A 24147-nucleotide genomic window follows, 5' to 3' on the forward strand; every position below is an offset into this window, starting at 1 on the left:
AAAAGTGGAGTAATTAAAGATGAATGGAAGTCAGTTCTGAGGAAGACCCCTCCTACCCTGCCCTCACTCCCTTCCCCCCTGCAGCTAAAACACACTTGAAAGGCCACCCGTGTGGGCCATGTATCTGATCTTCCCTCCCTCTTAACTTTCCCCAGCTGATAACAAACACAACCTGGTTGAGACTATGGATCTGAACCAGGAAACCCTTAGTGTAAGAAAGATCACCGAAACACACAACCCTGGCTGGCCGCTGGTGTCACAGTTAGAGTAGAACAGAGAGAGGATGTAAGGACCTCAGCAGACGCCAGGCTACCACTTGGCCAGACTTTGCTCACTTCTGGACCTCAGGCTTAGGGTTAATCCTCAGTTTTAAAAAAGCCACTACTTACACTTGTCAATGTTAACTTCCTTTCATAATTTACTCAACTGGAAAAAGTATTCTATAACAAAATGTATACAATTTAGTAATTGTACAAAACATGGACTTAGCACGATGACACTGATCACAGTCACCAGCATCAACACTCAATGCGGTTTACTACCACTTCCACGACAAGCTCAGGTAAATAAAATGGTACTGGCTGAAAAGTCACAAGAGGCGCAACTGGAAACTTTACATACAACAGCAAAGTCAACCTTCCACAATAATACTGACACAATCACTGAGCTCCCGTGCCGCCGCCGCCGCCGCCGCCTCACTCGGAATGTCTTTCAGAGTCCGTCTTCTACACAGACGTCCGCTTCCAAGACCAAACGAAGCATTAGATAGAATACAAAATAAGGAGCTCTTTATTATTATTTATACAAAACTGGTACATTAAAAAAAAATTAAGATTCAACAACTCTGCTGACCCCCTGAGGAAGCTAAGAGCTTTTATGGGTCCACCAAAGGAGCCCATAAATGATTCAGTCACCCAACTCCTGGCCACAGGAACAAGGCACACAGCTCCAGGGCCATTCATGTGGCTCCATCACTGGCTCTGTAGGCTGACTTCCCTTCATTAGGCTCGGCAAGCAAGCCAGGCTTTCCCGGACCAATGCTCCTGAGCGAGGTCTTCTCTGGCCCAAGCTAGAGCATTTTATCCGTGTAAAAGCTGAGTACTTTTATTTCTTAAACACTTCCAATAAACTCCTAGCATTAGACACTTTATTACAACATATACAGATTTGATAGTTTACCAAGAAATCTAGAATTCAGCTAAATAAGTTAAAATGTCTCCAAAGAAAGTTGGCTTAGAGCAATGGTTGTTTTCTTTAAAAACTGCTCCCACACTCTAAGTCCTGAGAGGTCCGACCTGCTTGTACTCTGCTCTAACACTAAGAGCTCTGTGTCTTTAGTGCAGACTGTGGCACAGCTAAAGGCCTCTCTGAACAAAGACTGAGATGAACACAGCGACTCTTTTCTTCGTCGAGAACTATTTAGCACTACTTAGCACATTATTCTGTAGTTTGAGAATAAAAGTAATTCTTCCATGAAGAAGTAGGTCCCCAAAAATCAATAGACCAGCACCAAATGAATTATTAGTTTACAAAAAATAAACTTAGATTGCAAAGTTCTACAACCCAGACTGAATAAATAAAAATCAGAAGTTCTGTCAGCTACAGTGTCATTTAAAACTCCATTTTAACCCATTGGAGGTGAGCCCCACACTGATCACCAGGATCCATCATTTCGTCAAAACACCAGCTTCCAGCTTGTGGCAGCTTTCAGAAACGAGCTGCAGTCACATCTGTGGTGCTCAGAGCACCATGACATCCACATGAGATCTTTCTAGAACACGGCACGGAAAGAACCATAGTTCCCACGTCTGAGGAGTCTGTGCAAAGGACCGCAGACGTCTCTAAAGAGCCAGAAACCAAGCAGGTGCCTGCCTCACTGATCACGTTCATCTTCCACAAGACACTGCACTGACATTTTTAATTCACAGATTTCATGTTAGTCCTGGAGAACCCAATGCCCGTGTTTCAGTCCAGTATGTCAGGATGCTCAAGCTGCCTTCTTGGTGCATGTTCCCTGCAGATCTTGTAAATTTATCTTTGATCTAGTCAGGAAAGACAAAGTGACAGAGTATCAGCACTGCACAGTGGGGGTTGGGGTGCACATGTGTGTGGAGGGCAGAAGACAAGAGGGCGCCCGCTACCCACTCTCTATTTTGACACAGGTCTCTCTCAGTCTGGAACTTGCCAAGTAGGCTAGGCTGCCTGGTAGGCAGGACCTGCCTGTCTCTTCCTGCCCAGAGTTTGGATTTACAGACTGTACCACCACACCTGTTTGGTTTTTTTAAAAAATATCTGGATTCTAGGGCTTGGACTCAAGTTGCCCAAACATTTTGGTGGTTAACTCCCAGACCAGGATTATAAAACTTTATTTGGGAAAATTTCATGTGTGGAAGTCTTACCTGTTGTGAACCATGTGACTTCTGACAAGATGTCCTGCTGCCAATGCTGCCATCAAGGACAACTCACCAGCCATCACAGTGCCACACACAATTCGGGCAAGCTGCCGTGCATTTTCTCCAGGATTGTCTTTGCACGCCCCTTGAACACCTAGCATCTATAATCAAGAGACAGCATGAAGATCGCTATGGAGAGGAGCAGAGCTGGACTTCCTTAGAAAGCAGTGTCGGGCTGAGCTCATGGCAGTAGGCACGTACTTGCTTATTGTATTTTCTCGTGATTTACTAGGCACACACACCCAAACCATATGTATGCGTTTCTTTTGTTTCTGAGGAACCCTATACTTATTTAGACATCCTAAAGCTAGACTTACTGAAAGCCAGGGTAAAAAGATCAGCTAAGGGTTGGGGATTTAGCTCAGTGGTAGAGCGCTTGCCTAGCAACCGCAAGGCCCTGGGTTCGGTCCCCAGCTCCGAAAAAAAGAGAAGAAAATAAAAGAAAAAAAAAAAAAAAGATCAGCTAAGACGCACAGAGTGCCCCTGGCCTGATGGCTAAACTTGGTTGTCGACTTCACACATGGAGGAAGAGGAGATCTCGAGAGATAAACTGCCTCTAGCAGTGAGACCCGTGGGCCTGTCCACCGTGCACTTTCCTGATTGCTAACTGATGGAGGACCCGGCCCAGGAGTCTGGGCAATAAACGATTCACAGCTGAATGTGAGGATAGAACAAGCGGACGTCCACCTCAGTGCCTGTCAATTTCCCTTAGTAATGAACGTTTACCTAGACGTGTAAGTTGAGATAAACCCTTTCCTGAGTTTGTTTTAGTAAGAAACAGAAAATAAACCAGTGTAACTGGGAGTCAGCCGCCCGAGAGCACGAGGCGGGCTGAGACAACCATACCTGCAGGCAGGCTTGCTGAGGTAGAAGGTTGGTCCCACCACCCACGGTTCCGATCTCTATAGACGGCATGGTACAGCTGATGTATAAGTCTTCATTTGTGGGACCACTTGCTTCCATTAACGTAATACAGTTTGAACTCCCCACATTCTGTGCTGCATCCTGGAAGGAGAGAAGGATGGAGACTGTGGAGCTCCTCCACTTGGAGCACCAGAGCAGAAAGGACTGCGGGGACAGAGAGCTCACCTGGCCACATGCAATGTAGATGGCAGTGACGATGTTGGCAGCATGGGCGTTGTAGCCTCCTATGCTACCAGCCATGGCAGAGCCCACAAGATTCTTGTTAATGTTTACGTCAACCATAGCTTCCGTAGTCGTCTTTAATACCTAGACCACATTGTGGAGAATTAAGTAAAAACCACCCGCATCTACCTCTGTACCTCTAGAAAGCAAGGGTATACATGTGACCCCATTTAAACTGTCCCGAGAGTGCGCTCGCTACGTGCAGACAGGCATGAACAATAAAACAACCATTTTAATAGAAAACAACTCTACAAATGTAATCTTATTAAAGATGGTAGTATTCTCTTAATTTTCTACTATTTTTAAAACTTTCTTTCAGCCCTGGCTGGCCTAGAACCCACTCTGTAGCCCACCCTGGCCTCAGACTTCCAGGGATCCTCCGGCCTGAGTCCCAGAGCTGCGATTACAGCTGTGGGTCACCGCCCTGGCCTCAAGCCAACTAGAGACACTAACGTGTAAAACACAGGATAGAGCACCCATGCTTACTCACTTCTCTCACCACCTTGGCTGGAATGACAGCTTCACAAACCACAGTCTTTCCTCTCCCTTCGATCCAGTTTATGGCAGCAGGTTTCTTGTCGGTGCAATAGTTACCACTGACCGCCAGAATCTGCAGCTCAGGAAAGAACTCTTGAAGCTTCAGAAGTGCTTTCTCCGTACCCTAGTGAGCAAACACACATAGTGCATGATGGAGCTGCCATTCTGACCACCTTAACTGTAGTAAGCACAGTCATCCCACACATCCAAGGTATTAGAAATGTCCAGAACTCTCTGTATCTGCTAATGCTAATGTTCCATAGCCTGTTAGAATATCAATTCCCCCTTCCTGGCCCTGCCTGGCCCTACACCACTCTACTGATGTCCACAAACTTAGCGACTCTAGTTAGCTCGGGTAAGTGGAACCATGTAGAATTTGGTAATTGGCGATGTCACTTACTTCTACTAATGTTCTACGTTAACGTATCTCTCCTCACTTGTGCATGTATCCACCCAATGAACACTTAGCCTATTTCTGCCTATTGGCTAGTACGGGTAATGCTGTGAACATGGTATACAGGGATCTCTGAGATAGTTTTCAATTCCAAACGTAGACTGGGAGACAGATGGCACAACATTCTTTTTTCAAGCTGTTAAAAAACCACCATATTATTCATTGAGAATTTTAAAAACTGGGTTGGGGATCTAGCTCAGCAGTAGAGCACTTGCCTAGCAAGTGCAAGGCCCTGGGTTCAGTCCCCAGCTCCAAAAAAACAAAACAAAACAAAAAAAAAACCTTACGCATTCTTTCTGAATAATCTTTATAAATAAAAAATTGTAACCTGACTAGATGATTTTAACATTTTCTGCAAAATAAAATGTACACCATACAAAAGTCTCTCAGGAAACAAAACGAATAGATTATATAAACAAACTCGTTATGTTGACATCTTAAAGACAGTGTTCAGAGCACGCTAACACCTGCCTGTAAAACCAACAATCAGAGTCAGACACAAACCTGACCATGAGCTGCAGACTAACTTGGTCTGCACATGTGCCCCAGGCCAGACGAAGGCTACAGGGAGACCCTGTCACCCACCCACAAAAAGAAACCAAGAAAAAAAGCCTCTAGAAAGGGTCAATTTCAAGATTGAGAGACAAAGCTTTTGGGGGGCAATGGGTATGCTCAGAACTGACCTGGGGCCCTATGCACCTCCCTACACTCTCAAGCTGCACTAAGCTGAACCCCCAGGGAGGAGTTACTGGGCAAAGTTCTGAAGGGCTAGCCCAGAGCCCTCCCAACCCTTGTGAGGACATTTAGGACACAGATGTCAAGTCCACGGCAGGCAGCGCTGCATGGCGGTATCTCTGGAGTTAAGAGCTGTGGCTGCTCTTCCTGAGGACCAAAGTCCAGCAAAGTCCAATTGCCAACACCCAAACTCCAGTTCCAGAGAAAGCTCATGTCCTCTTTGACCTCTATGGACAGACATCAGGCACACATGTGGTGCAGAGACCTCCAGGCAGGCAAATACCCATTACACACAGTACATTCTATCTCATTTAAAAGGCAGAATACTACTAACCCACGCTATGCTAAGCAGTATTTAGCTTTTAACAAACATGAAGTCAGTCAGCTAACTGTGAAGTACACACTGTATGGACATGGTGTATCAACAGGACACACTGGGTACAGCAGCACAGTTCCAGTCCCAGCACTCAGGATGCAAAGGTACAGGAATCGTCACGGGCCAAGGCCAGCCCAGCGTGCCCACTGCTGAGCTCTGAGAGTGTGTCTGCGCTCACCTTGGAAATCATGTTCATCCCCATGGCGTCCCCCGTTTTGGACTGGAGACGGATGTAGAGGTTGCGTCCTGCCAGCGTCACGTGAAGTTTCTGTAGACGTGCAAATCTGTAAACACAAGGGTTTATTTTAATCCAAGGTGAGAAATTTTAAATTTTAATCCTTGACTCAGCAGGGAGTATTTTTTCCCTTTAGACACACGGAGGCTTCTACTGTAGCTGAGTCTCATGCTCAGGCACTGAACAGAAGGTGAGCCAACACTTTAATACACGTTAAGTCCAAATATAAAAGCAAACACGTTAGCCTGAACAATGCAGGAGCGTCCATCTACTGAGTAGGCTTCTGTGTGACTGTAACAGGCTTCAAAGTAAACCTCCAGCCCATCTAACATCCGCCATCTGTGTAGGAATCCTCTCCAGGGCAGAGCAGCAGCCTACGCTCAGTGACGACTCTGTCTTCCTAACTCACTGTTACTGAGTGGCTCAGGCCACCAGAGAGTACTTTTACCTGCTGAGCCATTTTACCAACCACTAAACCCAGTGTACTTCTATGAGGTAATCTGTCTGCATTGACATCTACCCTAACCAGGAATATTTCTTAGACTACATGGATGGACTCGGGGTGGTGCTGCATTATCCTCAGCAGGAAGGCATCTGGCGTTCACGGAGGACACGTGACTGTCCCTGTGTAGGGGAGCTCACCTGCTCGTGCTGTCGAAGGCCTCCTTTACCACTGCAAACCCTTCAGGTGTTTCAAGCCAGCTCTTCACCTCTGCTGAGTCACAAGCACGAGGAAGACGCACCACTGGGCCTCGGCTCATCCCATCTGCAAGGACCCGGCTGCTGGCACCTCCACCAAGCTAAGCAGAAGATTATGGGAACATATTAATCCACGTCAGTTTCTCCCAAAGCCCTCGTGTCTGTCCCCGAATCTGTCCTGCTTGCCTTCCTCCCTCGTTCAGCGTGGAGTATGTTAAAGCAGACAAACTCCAACTTACACTGATCGCTCTGCAGCCTCTGTTCGTGCTGGCCACAAGACAACCTTCTGTTGTTGCCATTGGCACCTGGTACTCTTTTCCATCCAGGCACAGAGGTCCTGCCACTCCAACAGGGATGGGCATATATCCGATCACGTTCTCACAGCAAGCTCCCATCACCTATGAACACAGGCGGGCAACACGTGAAAACCCACCCTGGAACAGACAGCAGCTCATGTCAGTCACTGTCGCTAACAGCAGTGCTGTTGACCAGACCAAGGGCTTCACCAGTGAACATTCTATCGCTAAGCCAAACCTCAAATTCACTAATATTCAGTTAAAAAATATTTAAACTGGCTGGGTGGTGGTGGTACATGCATTTAATCCCAACCCCTTAAGAGGCAGAGGTAGGTGGATCTCTGAGTTCCAGCCTGATCTATACAGATCAAGTTTCAGGACAGTCAGGGAAACACAGAGAAATCCTATCTTTAGAAATCAAAATAAAATAAATAAGCAAGCAAGCAAACTGTTGGACTCTTCCAGCAATGATTATAAAATCATGAAAAGCATTTTCTAAGTAGCAGGTCGGCTACAAGTTACAGAGCAAGGCCTCCTAATCAAACAGCATACCAAGGAGTAATTATAGTCTCTGTAAGGCAGGTACTGCAGAGAAGATGGCTCTGCAAGCTTGGCGGAGAGGAGCTGCCGGCGAATAGACACACCACGCTCGTGCGTCTCCATGAGGGTTTCCAGTTTGTAGGCTGGGATGTGCTTAGCATTGACCAACTGGATGATCTCTGCATCACTAAGGAACTTCGCACCTTTCTGAAGAAACAGAAAATGAAGAGATGGGATTAGAGTTAAGAACTGTAATTCATACACAGAAGACCAAGGAGCACAGTGCAGAGCAGCTTATGTGACTATAAGGCAGTGTCTATCAACCCTGGGAACAGAACACTTAGCCAGAAGAACAGAACTTACGAGAACACCTTGCCCTCAGTCCGCACCCCCTGCCCTCTGTACAACAGGACCCTCACTGCACACTTAAATGTCCATGGACTGATCGGTGAAATCAGTACATATCTGCTTATACAATGACAGTCAATATATACACTCTTCAGTAAATTTTTGTGGGTACAAGTTGTGATCCTTAAATAGGATATATTCCAGCTAAGGATACCAACTCTCAAAAGAGCTAAAGTACAAAAAACATTAAGAGAAAAATTAAAAAGCCTTTGGGTTTGTAAAGGGGTAGCTGGTTTGAATATCAAGGAGATCCAGGGAAGGGCTTGCTATGCAGGCATGAAGCTGCATAAAAGCCAGGCACAGTAGTATACATCTGCACTCCCAGCACTGGGCAGGAAGAAGACACAGGCAGTTTCGGGGACTTGCTACGTACAGTTTGACCAAAATGACAAGCTCCACATTTAGTAAGAGACCCTGTCTCAAAAAAAAGAAGGTAAGGCCAGGAGCTATCACATGCCTTTAATCCCAGCAGTGGGGAGGCAGAGGACAGGACTTCTGAATTTGAGGCCAGCCTGCTGCTCTACATGAGAAATTCTAGGCTAGCCAGGACTACATAGTAAAACTTTTTATTTAATTAGCTTGACTGTGTTGATTACTCATAAAACTATGCAATCTAAATATCTGTAATTTCCTCCGTCAATATATCTTAATGAAGTGGGGGTAGAATGGAACTGTATCTAATCAAACATAGAAAAAAATTGGTAGACCAGGAAAACATTCTTATTACAGAAAGAATTAGATTAAGCTGATAAGGCTGGAAGCATGAATGAACATATATAAACATATAAATGAACATACATAAACATATAAATGAACATATATAAACATGGTGGGAGAACACAGCGCTCCAATGCAGCCCACTTCAACACACACGGATTCAAAAGTCCCCATCTCTACAAGACAGTGACTCACTGCGAGGAGGTTTTATTCTAGAACAGAGAGCAAAGAACTGCTGCGGGCTTTCCAACTTCCTCAATGGTTAATATCTCGGGGACATCACTGAAGGCTCTTGAGCCTGGGCTACTCATCTGAAGGGTAGGGAGAACACCCCCAAAGGCTGTAGGGGAATTCATACATGTCACTAAGCCACATGACACAGGGACTAGGACATAGTAGGCCTCGGTAGTACCAGTTTTAACTTCCTTTGATTAGAAAAAAGTACCCAAAAACATCCTTTAAAAAAATAAAATAAAAAGTGTGAGCCCACCCTTGTCCCTCTCTGCATTCTCCCCAGCGTGAGCCCGTCCTTGTCCCTCTCTGCATTCTCCCCAGCATGAGCCCGCCCTTGTCCCACCTCTGCACTCTCCAGTATCTGTAGACACTCTTCATTAGGTCGAGGCTCGCTGGGGAGTTCGATCCCAGGCTCCTGTGCCCCCAGGGCCAATGGAGGGCTGGCTGCAGAGGCGCCAAGCACAAACGTAGCTCTGCCCGAAGTCTCGGCTTCTGCCACTAAAGGTTTTATAACCTCAACTGTGTGAGAGGCAAAAAGAATCACTTTCAGATGAAGTCCACTTGTGGGGCTCGGGGGAACAAGAGGAACTGAGAAGGAAGAACATGGCGAAGTACCTTTTCTGTCTTGGTTCACTCCTGGATCCTCCTCCACTGACGAAAGCTTCTGGTTCCTCCTCACAAGCAGAGGCTCACGTCTACAACAGTTGTCTTGAGCTTTCTTTGGGGTCACGACAGGAGATGTGATAGGATTTTTTAATGAGAGTGTTGATTCTGTCTCTGCTTGTTCAAAGAAAATATACTTGACAGCCAAAAGCAACGCTAAGCTCAGGGTAATCACTTGCTCGATGTCCATGCTGATCATCCTGAGTGAGTGAGAGCACAGACAAAGTTTAGCTCAGAAACAGAGAAGGCACTGCACAACGCTGTGAGAGCAGAGTGCCCTGGGCTCCAGTCACTCACTTGGAGAGGTAAAACTGCCAGAGAGAAACACTCGGCTCAATTCTCTTGGACACATCTTCAGCCAGACCCAAGGAAACCTTAGACTGTTCTGCTGTGCTGTTCTGAGGAGAAGGATCAGCTATCCAGCGACTGTGAGCGTGAACAAGAACCAGGCCTAAAGACTGAAGAAACATATTTTAAATTGTGTACCCTCTGCTTTCTCATCCCTCCCAACTCCAGAACCAGACAATTTCCTCCTCATCCCCTCACCCCACTCCCACTCCCCCCATCATGGTAAGAAAGGCCCCAGTTTTCGAAACAAAAGAATGGACAAAAGACATTCCAAAGAAGAGTCTTTCAAAGACAGAGGAACTTGCAAAGTCTACTCAGGAGAGCAAGAAAATCAAAGACCATAAGGCCCAGTGGGGCAGAGTGGCATGCACGGGTATCCCAGCACTCGGGACTGAAGCAGGGTGGTTGAAGTTCAAAGCCAGCCTTGGCTAGCCAGTAAGCTCCTGTCTTAAAACATCAAACTAAAACCCCCAACTTCAAAGCAACAAAGAACAAACTCAGAAAAGGAGAGGACTGGAATATCACCAACCAGATAGTCTATAAACAAGACAGGAAGCTAAAAACACAAACAAAAGCCCCCAAATACCCGAGGCATAAGACACATTGGAGGAAAAAAATGCCATTACCATGATCATCTTGACCCTTTGGGTTACTGGGTTTGGTTTATTCTCTTCTTCTTCTAAAACTCTGGCAAAATGGCTGAGCTGCCAAATTGGACGACCCTCACGGCTTTCCCGAGAAAGCTACAAAGAAAAGGTAGGTGTTAGGAGGAATGCAAGGGACTTAGGTAAAGGGCAGCATGGGAAGTCCTACTTCATAACTGACGACACCAGCAAAACCAGTCTTACCTCTAGGACCAGGGACACGCAGGCTGGGAAGAATGTCATGAAGACAAAGTAGTTGGCAAGCACGGACATACAGCCAAAGCAGCACATGATCTCAAGCTGCCGCACCCCTGGGAGAGAACGAGACGCACAGCTGGTGAACACGCGGTCACCTTCGCCTCTTCACTGCACAGCACAGAGGTGACGCTAGGCTTCAGAACAGCAGTTCTAAAGCTCAGCCCCGAGGCCAGGACACAGACATCATGACCTCTCTATGCCCCCAACATCACAATGTTGTGAGAACAGTGGTGTTTAATAAACTGCCCGACAGATGCCTCCAGTTCTTTATAAAATGCTGTCACTCTGGCTGAGACAGGAGCTGTAAGAGCTACTCTACAGGAGTCACCTCGTCCTCCATCTGCTCTACTCCCCAGACTACACACAGGCAGCTGGCTGCTGTGCTCAGGTCATTGACAACACACACATCTGTAGGCAGTTAGGCCCTTCTGACACGGCGTCTCAGTAAACAGTTCTTACACACCACTAAGTGCCTACTTAATCCCCACATGCCTACTGATGTTCCCTAGCATTTTACTTCATTGACCTATCTGAAAATGAGATAATGTAAAATGTTAATAAATCAAGAGTGAAAATTAACAAACATTTCACCACAAAATGTTTCAAGGGTCATTTGGTAATCTCAAATGGAAGGTACCAGAATTGTAGAGACCAGAAAAGAAATTAAGATCACCAACTCCTACTCTTTGGCTCAAATTAAAATAAAAAAATTGTATTACATTATTTCCTTTCACAACCAAGGGCATTTAAGAACTGCAAATTATATTTATACTTAAACACTAGATGAACAGAATATTTTCATACTCAAGGCCACTGAATCAATATTTAACCAATGCTTTTCACAAATTAATCATCAATGATTTTCTTTTCTAAATTCATGCTGCCATCATTCTTCCTGACTGTCCCAAGAGAAGCTTCTCTGACACTTGGGTACCACACAGGGACACAGCTGCAGTCCAGTCTTCTGAGTAGCTGTGGCTTGTATGTGTGCTGGGCACTGGACCTTCACATATGCAGAGTACACACTGCCACCGAGCTACACTGAGCCAACCCTTCTCTGTACTGGCCTTTCCTAGTTAGTCCAGGACTCGATAGAATGTGCCCAAAATACGTACGAGCTCCAGGATCAAACACCATGCAAAAAGGCAGGCATCGGGGTTACTGCCTAATCAATTTTAAGCCACATCCCTATTTCTGCAGATAAAGATGACTTTAGTGGCCTCTGCAACTACACATCTGATTCTTCTGTTCATCTCTCTAATGACTCAAGACAAGGCATCAACCCTACTGCTTTCTACATCAGAGTCAAGCAAGCAGCCTTTGTTTCAAGGCCTGTAATCTCTGGCCCATCTTCAACATCTCAAATTCTAATGCTTGAAGGAAATCCCATACCTGTGTTTTCACCTCAACATTTTATTTGACTTAGGGGTGGTGACAGGACAGTATCACCACTCAAACTCAAAACGATCTTTAAGAAGGTAACTTTTCAAAGTGTGTGTGTGACTGTGGGGCACGTATGGAGTCAGAGGTCACCATCAGCTGTTGTCCTTGTGTCTTTGTGATTAGACACTTGTGAGTCCACAGCGGACCACAGGCTGGGTAGGCCTTCAACTGCTGGAAGCTCTCTCTGCCTCTGTCACGTCAGAGGAGCGCTGGGATGGCAGGGACACCCTTCCTACCAAGGCAGGCTTACATGGGTCTCAGAGACCCCAACTCAGCCCTCACACTTTCATGGCAAGTGTTACCTGCCACCTTCCTAACTTACAAAAAGTACATTTTATTTTGTTTTTTTGTTTTTTTGTTTTTTTTTTTTTTCGGAGCTGAGGACCGAACCCAGGGCCTTGCGCTTCCTAGGCAAGCGCTCTACCACTGAGCTAAATCCCCAACCCCTAAAAAGTACATTTTAAAGTTTGCAAAACAAGTGCTATAGGCCGAGCCACTGAGCTTATCCATATTGGTAGGCACGTAAATTTTGAAACGATTTTTAAAATGTTTTTTCTTCCCTAAATAAAAACCTTTGTTGAATAGTAGGATATCTATCATTACTATCAGAAATTTAAAGAAATATATAATAATTAATAAATGAATAAATATAGAGACAACCAAATAGTCTCCCAAAAGAAAGATAATTAGGGGCTAAAGTGTCAGATAATTCTTGGGCTTTTACACAGGACCAGAGTTTGATTCCTGGCACCCTCAATCGATGACTCACAACCACCTCTAACTCCAGGTGACACGGATGGATGGATGGACAGATGGATGGACATGGACACACAGACACACACACATAGAGAGAGACCAAAAGAAAAAAAAATCTAGTCCAATAAATACCAAGAAACCTCATAATAGCACGATGTACTCATTCTGGCAAATTTCCATGCCAGGTCCTACCTTGTCCACAATGGGGTCCTATTTAATGGTCAGTATAAGTCTCTAGTGTTTTTTTAAGGATGAGGAGGAGCATGTTGAGGGTGGCCCTGCAGACATGCTAGGTGTATGACCTAGTATCTAATTAAACCACCTGACTAGATCTAGACTCCTGCACCACCTCCAACATGGCAGTTAAAATGCAAGGAGACGAGTTACTGATTCAGCCCAGGTAACAGCAAGTCTCCAGCCTTGCACTACGGTCTTGTTACGAACCAACAGCAAAGCCCAAGCACCACCGGCAGACACACAGAGAGGAGAGCAAGCATGGAAACAGACGGAGGGAGGTCCATACATCCACACGCTAACAACATGTGCAGTTCAAGTCACTTAAGTCAGACTCCAAGAAGACTCAGTGTAAACGGAAGACCTCCTACTTCCCTCTCCATGACAGCTGTAGTGCATTAGAAACTGTTTACAAACCTGACATGGTGCCAACTCCAATCACAAGACATTCCACCAGAGCGTCAAGGGTGAACGTGGGGCCCAGGATCGCCATCCCACGCGCTATATTCTCCCTTACTTCATCCTAAAGCACAGACCAGACACAGCAGTGACTGTAAAGTGCAAGTCAACCTTTTAACCACTGCACAGCGCCCCGGGTCCTATACACATTTTATTTTACTATGCAAAGGACAAATATGATAAGATAGGACGCATTCAATAGGCAAAGTGGGCAACGAGAGACACGGTCTGAGGATTACTCCTGTGACTGATAGGTTAATCAATCACTTGAACTCTACCTGAATGTAAGTGTGCCCTCTCACATTTTATGTCATATTCCGGCTCCCACTGACAAAAGCTCAGCTGAGATTCTTTGAGCTCACATTAGTACAATAAAGCCTAGAGAATTTTCTTATCAAAATTCTCAAATGATCATAAGCAGTATCCAGTATATATATATATGGGACAGAACTATGAACTTTTTCAGTTTGGGGTGGCAGGTAGATTGGTGACTGAGCTCTTGACAATCCTGCAAAAGGTCCTGAGTTAATGGCCGGTCACTGAAGGACTAAGTAGAACATGGTGCTGTGTGCTTGTGATCCCGGCACTCAGCTGACCACAGCAGGAGGGTCCCTATAACTCAGGCTGTTAACCAACCTTGATGAACATCAGGATGAAACTTAAGATGGGAATGTTAATCCGAGGGGCTTAGAAACGATGTGATCTGAGCTGTCCCCACAGCCCTGTGCATTCTGAAGGTGAAGTGCACAGGCCCAGGCTCTTGTGTCTGAACACCTGACCCCAGTAGGTGGTACTCCCTGGGAAGGCTGAGAGGGTGGCACATCACTGCAGGAGGTCGATCACAGGGTGTGGGCTTTGTGGTTCCTTAGCCTGGCCCAACTTCCTGCACACCCTCCTCTGGACTGCACTCCGCCTCCAGTTCCTGCTTGCGTGCCTTCCCAGCTCCATGAACTACCTCCTGGAAACACACGCCCAAACGAGCCTTTCTTCCTTGTCCCATGTCAGGCATTTAGTCAAGGCAATGAGAAAATGACCTGAAACACTCACTCTTTTCCCTAAGTGCCTCAATACGGGGCTTATCCACCTATGTCACTGTGCTGTAATTTCAGAAGACTTTCGAAGGGAAAAATGGGGAAGTGAGATACACAAACCAGTCTTAAAACATTTGTCTAGTGTGAGACAGTGGTTACATTTTGAACAGTAAAGAAATCTCATCTTGTTACTAGACAAATGTCAGGGAGACCACTTCACACTCCCAGGTTATAAACAACACTCACCTGTGAGTTTGAACTCAGGGCAAACTTGGCCAATGCACTCGCTCTAGAAAGGTCAATCAAGAGCAGAAAAAAGGGCAAAGCTTCACTGGGGAAAAAAAAGTCAAGACAAGTTACATTTAACACAGGGAAAATAGAGTTTTAGAAACTTCTTAATAGAAACCCTCCCACACCACACACGTGGCAGGATCAGTACTTTTATGCTAGTATTTTTAAGAAGCCTTGAAGCTAAGACATAGTTGCTAAAGTTTATTTTGTTTCACTTTTTTGAGACAAAGCCTGGAGAAGCCCAGACTGACTTCTAATTTGCTGTGTAGCTGAGCGAGGCCTTGGACCCCTGATCCTCACCTGCACCCCTGGAGTTACAGGCACTGACATGATGCCCATCATAACCAAAATCCTCCACAATGCTAAAATGCAAATGAACACGCACTGAAACACCTATCGGTGTTTTCTCAGCTATTCTATGTTTATTAAAAAAATCCTGAATTAACATTAAGAAAAATGTACAATATTCAAATGAAGCCTCTTCCACCTTCCCCAAGGCAAGAGGCTAAAAAGTAAAAGCTTTAAAATGCGCCTCAGCTGCTATGCTACTCCTGGAATGGATCTCTAGGGGACGGCGGACACACGGACACAGAGTAATCACTGCGGTACCTATGGGGAAAACGTAACTTAGCCAACGTTAGGACAACAAACTTCAGGATACTCGCAGAGAGTCCTACATAACTCTCACTAGTGACTCACTTTGACACCAAGGACATGAAAAGATGCAGATGAGTGATGTTAGGAAAAAGACTCGACACAGCCAGCGTACGCAGTACGACACTCAGAAAATATGTCGAAAATCAATGGGAAAGAATATATTCAAAACGTTAACAGAGCTAGCTAGTAGCAAGTACATAACAAATTTCCCATACTCTTTAAACGTTTACATTTATACATCGCCTCTAATTAGTACAGGGAATAAAGGGTCTTACACACATACTTCAGGAGAGCACACAGCCGGGCTTTACTTACTTTAAGCCTGTCAATTCTTTGTCGAGGAAATGAATGACGACAGTGCTGAAGACGAAACTTGAGAAAATTGTGAAGAGGCCGGCAATACCTGAACACCAAACGCCACAGTTAAAGTCTGGACTCCTATTACACGGGCGGGCATTCAGTCTCATTCAACACTCTTAAGAGCAATGTCACGTTCCTCCACAGGACAGAGGCCTCGCATTCAGAGTATTAACTCCTTGCTGAATGGACTCAACACTCGTACAGCACCACACACTCAGAAGAGTCCCACATCAACTCAAAAGCCTGACAGCATGCAAAGACGGTGGCCAGCCTTACCCAAAATGTACTTTGACCCAAGCTGACGCAGGTTCTGGAACTGGAAGTAGATGTACAGGATGGCGATGCACCGGGTTATCGTGAGGATGATGATGTCGCTGCTCAGCACGTCCTATTAGCAGAGAGAGCTTTCAAACAAGTACCAACGACAAGTGCTTATTCTGCCATTGGCTCACGTGTCAGCACAATATAAATGCCAGCACAGTACAACCAAATCAAAATGGTCAACAGAGAAATCAAAAACTGAATGCAAATTTTTAGCAATCTTAATTCTTTGAAATCGTTTTTTCTGATAGTCCTTATAAACACTGTATTTCTCAAGAGAGTCAACTATACTCACTTGTACTTAAAAAAGCATTTTTTAGTGTACTCCATGTATACATGGAGCATGTATACGGCTGAAAATTTGAGGTAAGCCTACAAGTAAAGACTACTCAGAACTTTTTGTTTATATATTCTCTAAAAAGGAGACTTTTACATCCCAGGCATAGCCCCTTCTCCCCTCCCAGTCCCACCCTCACAAATCCATCCCCCCCAATAACCCCTCCCCTTCTCTGAGAAGGGGGAGGCCCTAAAAGGAGACCCTCTTTAGAAACTGAAGATGAAATTCATTTTAGTCAGTTATTAAAGTAAACTAACCTCTTCAAATTTTGGGCACTCATAATTCCAACCACAGATCTTGTTGTTGCCGGTGAACATGTTCATGGACATCATACAGATAGTAAGTGTCACCGTTCCCACAATTACCTCCCAGGGATGGGAGGCCACAAAGAGGCCATGCATACGGAAAAGTCTTGACAACATTGTAGCTACACAGTCCTTGGATCCTGCAGGGAAAATACATAGAACACTTAGCATGCGGCTCACTTCCAAGAGGACAAAGGGATGCTGCCAGCCCCATATGCAGCATCTCACATACAGGATGAGTTCAGTGTTCTGCATCATTCTGGAAAGGGATCGTAACACCCCATTAAAATGATGGCGGCTACTTCTGTAAACACCTCAACCTTTTATTACTAACTGATAAACAACTTTCATGCAAATGTTCCTTAAAAAGTAAGTTTCAGGGGGCTGGAGAGATGGCTCAGCAGTTAAGAGCACTGACTGCTCTTCCAGAGGTCCTGAGTTCAAATCCCAGCAACCACATGGTGGCTCACAACCATCTGTAATGGAATCCGATGCCCTCTTCTGGTGTGTCTGAAGACAGCTACAGTGTACTCATATAAATAAAACAAATAAATCTTGAAAAAAAAGTAAGTTTCAAGCATAACTCCTTGTACTTATGTGAGCCAAGGAATGGCAGAATAAACACAAAGCAAGCATGAGTTTGTTCCCATGTTTTAGTTAGGTGAGTTGAAAACCCATAAACACCCTCTTCACCATCCACATGCTTAATAAAGATAACATCAAAGAAGCTTCTTCTTGAGTACCTTGCCATAAATCATGATTTATGATCAAGAATCTGTTAACATTTTCATTCTCTAGGATACAAGGCAGAATGTCACCAACCCAATGTATAACAAACTTTTCTAAGGTAGCTGTCACCAGGAATCTTTTCTGATCTATACTTCTATGTTAGCACTTCACTAGGATGGCTGCTTTTCTCCTGGCAAACTACGGGGCAAGAAGACCAATTTAAATGTGCTAGATGTGGAAGGCTCCTAAACTTTTACAGCCAGCCAAGACTGGAAAGTCAGTAGAAGCAGATGCCGGGTAAAGCATGTGTCTGGCTGCTTTTCTCCTGGCAAACTACGGGGCAAGAAGACCAATTTAAATGTGCTAGATGTGGAAGGCTCCTAAACTTTTACAGCCAGCCAAGACTGGAAAGTCAGTAGAAGCAGATGCCGGGTAAAGCATGTGTCTATCGTACAGAAAGACCTCCCAAGGAGCGAAGATGCAGCCCAGTGCAAGGCTCTCTGTTCAAAAAACAAAAACAAAAATATGACTTCTTGTCTGACAAACGCATTCTCAACAGAATAGCATGAAGATCCAAGCTAATGACTACCACTCTTCTCATAGATGCTGGCTAATTAATAATTAATAATTTTGACATTCCTACTTGAAATGCAATCTTATAAAGCCTCTGACGGTCTACAGAGATATTTCTCATGGTAAAACTAAAGAGCACAATGAAAAATATTCCCCATAACAATCAGTCACAAAAACTAGGTCCCATGAGATGGTTCCGTGGATAAATGCACTTGCATCTAAGCCTCACTGCTTCTAACACTGCAGACTGGACTCTGGCCTCCACACTCAGGCCTTGGTACACACCAGTGCACTCGAACGCACACAACATAATACACATGATGAAACAAAAACCAATAAACTAAGCCTACTGATTGTGAGCAAGAATTCAAACAGACCTCACACATTCACTAGGAAAGTGACTTATTTACTGATGACACCAATTAGCCAGGCAGTTGTGGTTTGAGAGGCAGAGGCAGTCAGATACCTGAGTTCAAAGCCAGTCTGGTCTACACAGAGAAACCATCTAGAAAAACCAAACCAAACCAACAAAACAAAAAATGCACCACCATCCACAACAATAGATTAAGTAAAGAAGGCAAAAAAGTTTCTGGGGATGAGGAGTGTATAAGAAAAGTACCGGGGCTGGGGATTTAGCTCAGTGGTAGAGCGCTTGCCTAGGAAGCGCAAGGCCCTGGGTTCGGTCCCCAGCTCCGAAAAAAAGAACCAAAAAAAAAAAAAAAAAGAAAAGAAAAGAAAAGTACCGGCTTGGCTTTTTTTTTTTTTTTTTTTTTTTTTTTTTTTGGAGCTGGGGACCGAACCCAGGGCCTTGTGCTTGCTACGCAAGCGCTCTACCACTGAGCTAAATCCCCAACCCCCGGGCTTGGCTTTTAAAAATGAAGCCAATTAGCAAATATAATCTCAGAATCCAACATTCCATTTTTCCTCTATATTTCAATATGCCAGACTACAGACCAATATAACTGGTTTTCAAGATGTCACCAACACATTAATTCAATCATAAAATCAATTTTGTTGCTAAGAACAGTTTTAAGTAATTAAAAATAGAAAATAACATGAAAGCAGTTGATGAATAAGCCAGGGAGCATGGGTAAGTTCAAGTAAATCTATGCATCAGGAAATTATTCACAACCATCTCACTAGACTGTATGTTTCTTCCTGTGGGTCTCGATTTTTTTTAAATAACAACTAGTAAGGCATCAAGACCTGAAAGGCATCTGTATTTATCCATTGTTTTCAGTACTGCATCATGAGTGTTACCGTTTCCTCTCCAGCATCTTGCCTTGATGTATAGCACTGACCAACAGAGACCCAAGAAACAAAGTACGTCTATGGAGGGCCAGGTTTAAAGGATGAACACTTTAAACCTGTCTAGCAGTCTCATGAGAAACACATGAACTCATAGAACTCTTTTTAAAGTCAGAAACTAAAGCAAACTGGACAAAAAGATTGGCTTTAAGGTTTCAGAAGGTAAAATAGTTTCAAATCAAAATCACTTCCAGTTCTCCACCCTTCATGACCAAAAGTTTCAACAGTCTTCCCTAGTGAGTCAATTTTATTCATCACTATTAAAGGTGATTCCACTGGAAAAAAATCTGAATAGCTATGGGCAAGGGCCCCCCTGTGATTGCCAACTAGTAATCCCTAACCCACAACCACACTGCACCAGGCACACCAGACCTCCCTCCCGGTTCATTCCTGGGCTCACCAACCCTGACATTCTTCCCTGCAGGTGCAGTCTTTTCTTTTTTTTAAATATTTTGAAGGAAAAAATTACACAAAATCCTGTGCCTCAATCCAAGCAAGTGCACAGAACCAACCACACCTACACGGAGCTGCAAACTGCGCAGTGTTACAAAGGTGTGTCAAAGTAACCGTAACTATACTGTCTCTCAGGAGCACCTCCTACTTCTGTGACTATGCAAAGTGACCCCAGAGGGTCTATGCGGCAGTTTATGAAAGCTCAGTAGATAGCTTTTCTGCTACATTGCAATAATAAAAGAACTTGCCTACTTAGCCAAATAGAGTATACAGCAGACATTTCAGACTCTTCGGATGGTCTTACTCTTCTTAAATTCCAATTCTATCTAGGGCTAGACCACCGAGCACTGCAATCGAAGAAAGGCTTCTCTGTGGGGCGTTCATTGAGCACTCTTCCTGCGGGACACATCCCACTGATCTGATAGTGTCTACACTGACCTCAAATTAATAAATGTGTGCAGGCTGTCCCTTTGAGGGTAAGAACCCTATCCTATACTGCAGCCACTTACAATCCCAACAGGACGTAACATTCTGCTTTCTTAACCTACCCTCAATAGGACCACGACCACCACCACCACCATCTTGCACTAGAAAACAGGTTCTACACCCAACTTTACTATACATTCATTACCCTTTCTAAGTCCATCTCCTCTTCATTTCCAAGTTCTCTGACCACAGAATTAAGTGGAACCATAAAGAACTACTATTTTGAGAACTTAGTAAGAATTGTACAATTTCAGATAGGTTTGAGGGTGTAGAAATTGATCCCAGAATACAGTTCTCCATCTACAAGTTAGACAAAAATATAGCAGTGTGTGCATACAGGACACACGCCCCCACAGGCACACCCTTTATCTTGAAACAGCTGTGACATACAAGTTTTCGTGTTAATCTGATAGTTTATGCATGGTCAAGTTCTAGAAAGGCGCTACAACAAAGTAAGCCCACGGAACACAGCCCAACCTCACGGTATATCCAAGACTTTGCCCTACAATAAAAAATAAAAATGAATCACAAATAACCAAACAAATGTATTCCCTACTTTGTGTGGTGCTTTAATTTACACAGGGACTTTGTTTGTAAGTAAAAGGCCAGTAACATACATTTCCTGTGCCTTTACAGGAATTAGCCCAAAAAGGCACAATAACTTCAAGAAAAGGAAATACTCCATCTGACCACTTAGGATGAAATACATTAACCTCCCCCACCTCAGAAGTCCACTGTTTTAACTTGCGAACCTCGAAGGTCCGGTTTTCCTCGCTCACACCAAATAATTCCAAAAGGTAAAGGAAAGGACATCACTATCAATGAGACTACGCCCCTTAGGAGAATGACATACAGGCCGACAGACCAACTTCGCAGGGCTAGCTTTGCCTGTACCGACCTCGCATCCTCCTCCTGGTCCACTAGGAGGGGCACAACCTGCCGTATCTACGCGGATCTTGGCTTTGGATCAATCTGCAGCCTGTATCTGGCTCTTCTCCATCACTTTAAATAAGGGTCCTGCCTTGCGGTAGCGCCTGGGCGTGAACCCTTGTTCTTTAAGGCTCCGCGAACATCGCTCCCGCTGTCCCCTCTGCCTGACACTCGCTCTACACAGATGACCGTGACCGCCCGGTCAGCACAGCGCCCTCCGGACTGGACCCACGAACGCTCCGTCGCTGCACTGGCCCTCAGGCCCAGCCGGCCCACCGGTTCCCTGGCCGCCGCCCTGTCGCCCGGCCTCAAGGACGTGTCCTCGTGGTCCCCTGGGTTCGCAGCCACCTCGTGGAACCAGGCGGAGCGCGAGACCCGCTGCCCCACCGGTCCCCAGCGTCCGCCCGCTCACCTCCGGATCTCAATGGAGGCCACCAAGCCGGCCCTGCCGCCGTCTCCAGCCAACGGAGACCAGGGCGGAAGGAACTGCGCTTACGCACGCTCCGGGCCGCCAACCGGCCGCCAATAAGGAAGGATCGTCCGATCCCCTAGCCAATCGGCGGGAGGCTGCTCAGCCTGACGGCCTACGTCACGAACGGTCGCCCTAACAACCGCCCACTGCTCGCACCCGGGCGGAGAACGGGCACCGCACCATCTCTCACCACGGCCGAGCCAACCAATGGCTAGTCGGGTCCCAGCATCGCGGCCTTCCTATTGGTCCCCGAGCCGTGGGGGCGCCTGCCGGACGCCGCCCGCGCGGGGGACAGGGGATTCCGCGGGTGGAGTACCCCGAACTCAGAATTTGACCTGCAGGGTGTTTCCTGTGGGAGGATCGCAGGAGGCCACCGTGTCAGAGTTGGAGTGTGGGGATGAACGCGGGTTCAGTTTGAAAAGGAAAAGTCCAGTTAGCAGAGAGATCTGCGGGGAAGTAGTAGAGTTCTGGAAAAAAGAGGAATTAAAAAGACGGAACGTGGCAGCGCGTTGCAGCCCAAACATACCCATCAGTGCTTAATGGCTCCGGCAATCTAGGTCCCCTGTCGCACACTGTGGATTCTTGCCGAGGAGTCCCTCTCCCGGTGTCCTCTCTGGAGTCCCTCTGCTCTCCCCCTAGCTGCAGGCCTTTATCAGCTCTTACCTCAAACTGCAATAACCTCTCCTAACTGGTCTTCCCACTCTCGGGTGCTTACACCTTCTGCTTCTGGCATTTCTGCTGCAGTAAATCTTCTCTTAAGCCATACACCTGCCCCTAAAATCATCAGCCTTTTGCCTGCGAAGAAGCTGACATTGCCGGTATGGCCCCACCCCACTTCACCTACACAGTTGTATCCCTGTTTTAGCCTAGAGTGACTGGTCCTTCCATAGTAGTGAATTGCTTTTGACACCCCTGCTTATGGTTTTAGTCTAGCCCGGATATACCTACCCACTTTAAATTTTGAAATCCTAATTAATCTCAGGGATCATTCATATGCCACCTCCTTTCTTGATTCTCGCAAACATTTGTCATCTCTCTGTGTCTGTCTCTCTCCCTCTTCCTCTCTCTTTCTTTCTGTATGCCCATAGCACTTCCATAACAGTCTATGACTTGTCTTACTGATTATTGTGGAAACGTGTCCTAAAGAGAGGAAGTGGTACATAACTCCTTTTCTTTGATTTTGCTCGCTCCCCCGCCCCCCCACCGTGTGTGTGTGTGTGTGTGTGTGTGTGTGTGTGTGTGAGTGTGTGTGTGTTTCACCTGTATGCTGCTGTGCACCACGTAAGCAGAGCAGTGCCCATGGAAGCCAGAAGAGGGCGAGTGATCCTCTGGAACTGGAGTTCACTGCGGTGTCGGTGCTGGAACTGAATCTGGATCCTCTGAAGAACCGAGGTACTCTTAACTGATGGGCCATCTCTTTAGCTTCCTTAACTCAAAATGTAAGGTCCTATATTTTTTAAACACAGTACTGAGAAAACACTATATGCCCGGTAGTATGTTAATAAACTTAAAAAGTACCTGATTAGAGTCTCATAATTGTTATAAAATAGGGACTGCTCCTGTTTCACACAAAGAAAATGCTAAACAAGTTCATTATGCCCAGTGTGTGGTGATTAGAGCTGTAAGTGTAACACAAACACAACACACTTGGTACCCACCAAAGTGAGGACAATAGAAGTGAAGGGGGCCATCGATGGCGATATTCTATTGAGGACTTCTTAAAGGGGGCAGGGGAGGGAGAGAAAATAAAAAGAAGGCAAGAAAGTAAGTAAAGAAATGGTGGGGGTGGGGGTATAGATAAGTCCAAGAACCTAGAAACCCTGTCATATTCTTTATGCTTCTAAAAGTCTCAAGGGCTAAGTATCTCATGTTACAGATTATACGAATTGTTACTAATACAGATCTAAAGGCAAATGTGGTGGTGCAGCCCTGTAATTCTAGCACTGGAAATTTAAGGAAAGAGAAACCATGAGATCGAGGCCATCCCAGGCTACAGGGGAAAAAAATATATATATATGTGTGTGTGTGTGTGTGTGTGTGTGTGTGTGTGTGTGTGTGTGTGTGTGTGTTTAAATTTCCTGAAAGGAAATGTCCTGAAAGCCATTGCAGCAAAAGACAAAATGAGGTTTGAAAACTTTTGTTCCCAAATTCTGTCTGAGACTCCAGAGGACATGTGAGTTCAAAACCAAGCAAGAAATGGCTGTGGGTATAGTGCAGTGATAGGTTTAACCAACATTTCTAAAGCCCTGGGTTTGAGCT

General features: G+C 45.4%; 1 protein-coding gene across 3 annotated transcripts; it reads right to left on the reverse strand.

Moving 5' to 3' along the window:
* Positions 1-394: 394 nt before the first annotated feature.
* Positions 395-22508, reverse strand: Hmgcr (3-hydroxy-3-methylglutaryl-CoA reductase). Of its 3 annotated transcripts, none has more exons than XM_063281376.1 (20): positions 22415-22508; positions 16890-17077; positions 16251-16362; positions 15930-16017; positions 14913-14997; positions 13594-13699; positions 10690-10796; positions 10468-10584; positions 9791-9951; positions 9446-9693; positions 9174-9349; positions 7484-7678; positions 6875-7033; positions 6579-6736; positions 5880-5985; positions 4090-4260; positions 3543-3683; positions 3300-3458; positions 2400-2554; positions 395-2042 (listed from the first exon to the last, which is right to left on the reverse strand). In XM_063281376.1, the coding sequence occupies exons 1-20, from the start codon at positions 22416-22418 to the stop codon at positions 1988-1990; spliced, it is 2691 nt and encodes an 896-aa protein (XP_063137446.1). In that variant the 5' UTR covers positions 22419-22508; the 3' UTR covers positions 395-1987. The 3 variants fall into 3 exon arrangements, with proteins under 3 accessions (XP_063137446.1, XP_006231888.1, NP_037266.2); XM_006231826.5 differs by lacking the exon at positions 22415-22508 and adding an exon at positions 21385-21839; NM_013134.2 differs by lacking the exon at positions 22415-22508 and adding an exon at positions 21829-21855 and having other exon boundaries at positions 397-2042.
* Positions 22509-24147: the final 1639 nt, after the last annotated feature.

Source organism: Rattus norvegicus, chromosome 2, assembly GCF_036323735.1.
Source record: "Rattus norvegicus strain BN/NHsdMcwi chromosome 2, GRCr8, whole genome shotgun sequence".
NCBI lineage: Eukaryota > Metazoa > Chordata > Mammalia > Rodentia > Muridae > Rattus > Rattus norvegicus.

What these genes read in the sequence shown, in the direction of transcription:
- Hmgcr (XM_006231826.5), bottom strand. An exon ending in AGTGCCCAAAATTTGAAGAG is followed by an intron (nt 16,363 to 16,889) that starts GTTAGTTTACTT and finishes CTCTGCTAATAG; the next exon opens with GACGTGCTGAGCAGCGACAT. An exon ending in CAGCCAAGGTGGTGAGAGAA is followed by an intron (nt 3,684 to 4,089) that starts GTGAGTAAGCAT and finishes AATGTGGTCTAG; the next exon opens with GTATTAAAGACGACTACGGA.